The following is a 4,184-nucleotide window of genomic DNA, read 5'->3' on the forward strand; positions in this document are numbered from 1 at the left end:
TTTTAATCACAATTCATCATAATCATCATCGTCCTCAATCATATTTTGACATCTCAAATATTCATAGACAATCATTCCATAACTCATATTCTCTTCAATCATATATACCATTCATATCATCCAAACATAAATACAATTTACAATTTACAACTAATTAATCACAACATCAACCATATTCATTTAATTCTATCATAGAAACAACCAGCCTAGGAGTTCATGTTATATCACATGGTATTTACTCAAAACTTAAACCCATACCTTAACCATGATGAATTCAAATCCCTTTAGATTCTTTCCTCCGTCCGAGTCGAAGCTTCATCCAACGTCAACAAACCTCAACAAATACTTCGCAACCAAACTAATTCAATCCAACAAGTCAAGCTAATTCATATAATCTAATCACAACAATTTGACTCAATAATCGTACTAAGATTTTACTTAAAATTAAGAATAATGAAGGGAGTTAAGCTTCCTTTGTACCACTCAATCTTGGGTCAAAACTTTTTTAGTACTCAAGGTTGAACCTCCCCTAAACATCAAAAGTTGAATTTTTTTCAACACCAAATCCAAAAACGTGAACATGAATGAAACTGAAAACTGGGCAAGGGTTTCAAGGTTTCTTATCACAATGCTTAGATAAAATTGAAGAGAAATTCGAGACGAACGCGTAGCAACAAACGGGTCATCAATCAGAATTTCGAATTGAAAGTGATGTGAATTTGAGTGATTGAGTGAATAGTGTTCTTAGTGCTCTCTTTTTTCTCTTAGGACAATGATAAATGTTTGAGTAAAGTATCGTTTTTATTTCTAACGTTTGGGGTAAGTTCTATTTATATCCCTAACGTTTAAATCGTCCTATTTGTATCCTTAACATTTATAAAAGTGATTCAATGTTATCCTACTATCAATTATACTAACAAATCAGATTATATTTTTCAATTATTCTCACTTGAATGTATTCATTCTCAATTAGGTCTCACTTGGATGTGTTCGATTTTAATATTATATCCACTATTTGTGTTTAGATTCAATTATGTCCCTAGAAAAGTGAATTATGTAAATGTTGTAGGAATTAGTTTCAACATTTGATGAGCTATTTTTCGGAGTAGATAATCGATTCTATCCCAAACATTTGTATTCTAACTTCAAGAAGAGATTTTTAAAACTCAAACTAAAGTGCTCATGATGTGTAATTGATGGCAGGATAACATTGAATCACTTTTACAAACGTTAGTGATACAAATAAGACGATTTAAACATTAGGGACACAAATAGAATTTACTCCAAACGTTGAGAACAAAAACGATACTTTACTCTAAATGTTTTAACGAAGATAGTGAGCGGGCCTTGGGCCCAAGTGTGATCCAAGTCTACTTTTGGTATGTTTGGTTTATCCATGGGCTAAAATTTTACAGATTTAAACTGTTAGTTAAAATACCAATACACATTTTTACACTTTTTCACAAGTAACAACATTTTTTTACTCAAAAAAAAATTTCAAATTCAAATTTTATTGTTAAATTTTTAAATTATAAATTCTAATAGTTTTTATATATCCCAAACATCTCAATTTCAATTAACACAAATTTAATTAATTTAATTTATTAGCTAGTTTTTTTCGGATTTTACATAAAATGCGTCATGTGAATCAAACTTAATTTTTTGCCAATGAAGTACGAACATTTTGCTGAGTTGCCGTATTCACGTGTTGGACACATTTTGGACATGACACTCACTGACAATTGTCCGATACCCGTATCTGTGATGTCCAACCGTATCTTAATAAAAAGTAAAAAATTCTTTTCTAAATACATTTGAACACACCTAGATCTAAATCGCTAATACAACTGAAAATCTAATCTTATATCTTATATAACAATATATAAGATAGCTCAAAGAATCGCGAAGATTTCGAAAGAGATAAAGATTCTCAACATAAATCTTCTATCTCGTTATATCGAAACCAAATTAGGAGAAACCATACGTAACATAAAATTAGGACTAAGCAGTTTTTCAGTTATTAAGCTCATAATTAAAGAATTGAAGCAAGCCAGTGAACTATTGAACAAGATTAATATTCTATTCAGCAAGAAGATGACAATGGTGGAAGAAGTGGTGGCTATAGAGGAGGAAATCAACGCGGTCGCGGCTCCTCCGCCCAACTTCTCGGTGGTCGAAGACGGCGTTTACCGCTCCAGCTTCCCTAAACCTTCTAATTTTGCTTTTCTTGAAACCCTAAATCTTGAATCCATCATGTAAGTTATTATTGTAACATTATACTTTATTACCAATAATTTCTGTAATTATGCATTCTTTTCTAACTCATTGCATTATTTTTTTTAATCTTTGTTTAAAATTCATGAAGATTACTACTATTAATAATTCAATTGGTGGATATTTTAATATGACTGCAGATGCTTATGCCCTGAACCCTATCCCGAGGAGAATCTTGAGTTTCTTCAATCACATAATATCCGTCTCTTTCATTTTGGTATTGAGGGCAAGACGGTAATTAACCTACCCTGCTTTCTCTTCTTCCATTGTATAATGCTTGCTAGCTGGCTCATAAATTGTTTTTAAATTAGTATATAGCGTTTCAACTTTGAACATCCAAAGTTGGAATATATCGGAAAATAGAAACATAAGAATTTGGATTATCATGTTTGACTATTCTATTTTTTTTCTTTACTATTCAAAAGATAGTATATTCAGTGACATATAAAAATTTAAAACTTTAAGGGGGCCGGCTTTAGGAATTGCATTAAACATGTGTATTTGTTTATTGCTAATAATAATTAGTCTTTTCTTGGGTGCTTATTTGCAGGATCTTTCTCAGTCTATTGTCAAAGATACAATCACAGAGGCTCTCAAAGTTTTAATTGGAACTTAATTAAATTTAGTTAATAAAAAAATTTAAATATGTAATATTATTCTTATTTTAAATGATAAATAAGTTGTTAACATTTTATTTTAAAGATAAAAAAAAATCTATCACCAAATTTAATTACAAATAAATTTTTAACTTTTGTAAATGGGAACATAAATTTTTTCATACTGAATTCAAATTATCGCTCGAGAAATTTATCTGTCTCTTATTTTTGAAGATCAAAGACTTATTTATATTTTAATTTGGAAAAAAAATTTATCTTTGTTGTGATAAAAAATTAAGAACTTATTTTTTTTCTTATAATTAACTCAATTATTTGTATTAATTTTCAGATGTGAAAAATCACCCAGTTTTGATCCATTGCAATAGTGGAAAGGTAAGCGTTGACTTGTCAAATTAATGTCTTAGTCATTGCATTTTTTTTACATGACTTACTTTAAAAAAAAGTATAACAAATTTACTTAACTAATATTGGTAAATTTTTTTAGGATTATAATTTAGAGTCTATATAATTAAAGATTTATAATTTAGAATTTAAATTTAAAATAAACAAAATAATTTCAAAAAAAAAAATTTACTGATATTAACTAAAAAAAATTAATTCTCTAACATTACTTAATCCTTAATTACATTCCTTATTATTCTATTATTAATATAATTTTGTCTTCTTTAATTTAATACAGCATAGGACTGGTTGCCTTGTTGGATGCATGAGGAAATTACAGAATTGGTGTTTGGATTCAGTGTTTGAAGAGTACAAAAAATTTGCCGGTGCCAAATCAAGAAATACGGATTTGGAATTCATTGAAAGCTTTGATATCTCAAACATGAGACAATGTCTTTACAGCATCATATACCAATACCAAGGATTTGCTTCAAACAAGCCTCGCTTGTTGTTTAGATCCGGTGACAACAATGTACAGAAGCCACAATTGACTAAAGTTTAATTAATTAGTTAGCAGCATCCACATCTTTGATTTGGTTCATTTTAACTTTTAATATAAACCAATTAAAGTTTATGTGGAGATAAGTTGGTGTTTCGTCATGAACAAAGAATTGAGATACAAGTCAAACCTTAACTTAGTGTGTCTACTCTCTAATTAGATGTTTGTTCTTTGCCTAATTGTATTAATATGCAAACATCTACTCCATTTAGTAAATTTTTGTGGAAAAAAATAACCTACACTTTATATTAGGTCTCCTGATTAATTTTCAGTGGAGCAGTGTAAACTTTTATCTCTCATTTTGAAATCATTTGTACAGCTTATAGTTTTTGTTAATATGAACTGTGTAATTA

The 4,184-nt window shown here is 29.0% G+C and overlaps 1 protein-coding gene across 1 annotated transcript; it reads left to right on the top strand.

Annotated features, from left to right (window-relative positions):
• On the top strand, positions 1,873-4,184 carry LOC107617392 (probable tyrosine-protein phosphatase At1g05000). Its single transcript, XM_016319149.2, has 5 exons — positions 1,873-2,255; positions 2,415-2,508; positions 2,825-2,882; positions 3,220-3,263; positions 3,571-4,184. The coding sequence occupies exons 1-5, from the start codon at positions 2,095-2,097 to the stop codon at positions 3,832-3,834; spliced, it is 621 nt and encodes a 206-aa protein (XP_016174635.1). The 5' UTR covers positions 1,873-2,094; the 3' UTR covers positions 3,835-4,184.

Source organism: Arachis ipaensis, chromosome B09 (assembly GCF_000816755.2).
Source record: "Arachis ipaensis cultivar K30076 chromosome B09, Araip1.1, whole genome shotgun sequence".
NCBI lineage: Eukaryota > Viridiplantae > Streptophyta > Magnoliopsida > Fabales > Fabaceae > Arachis > Arachis ipaensis.

What these genes read in the sequence shown, in the direction of transcription:
- LOC107617392 (XM_016319149.2), top strand. Translation starts at nt 2,095, where the DNA reads ATGACAATGGTGGAAGAAGTGGTGGCTATAGAGGAGGAAATCAACGCG. An exon ending in CTAAATCTTGAATCCATCAT is followed by an intron (nt 2,256 to 2,414) that starts GTAAGTTATTAT and finishes ATATGACTGCAG; the next exon opens with ATGCTTATGCCCTGAACCCT. An exon ending in TTGGTATTGAGGGCAAGACG is followed by an intron (nt 2,509 to 2,824) that starts GTAATTAACCTA and finishes GCTTATTTGCAG; the next exon opens with GATCTTTCTCAGTCTATTGT.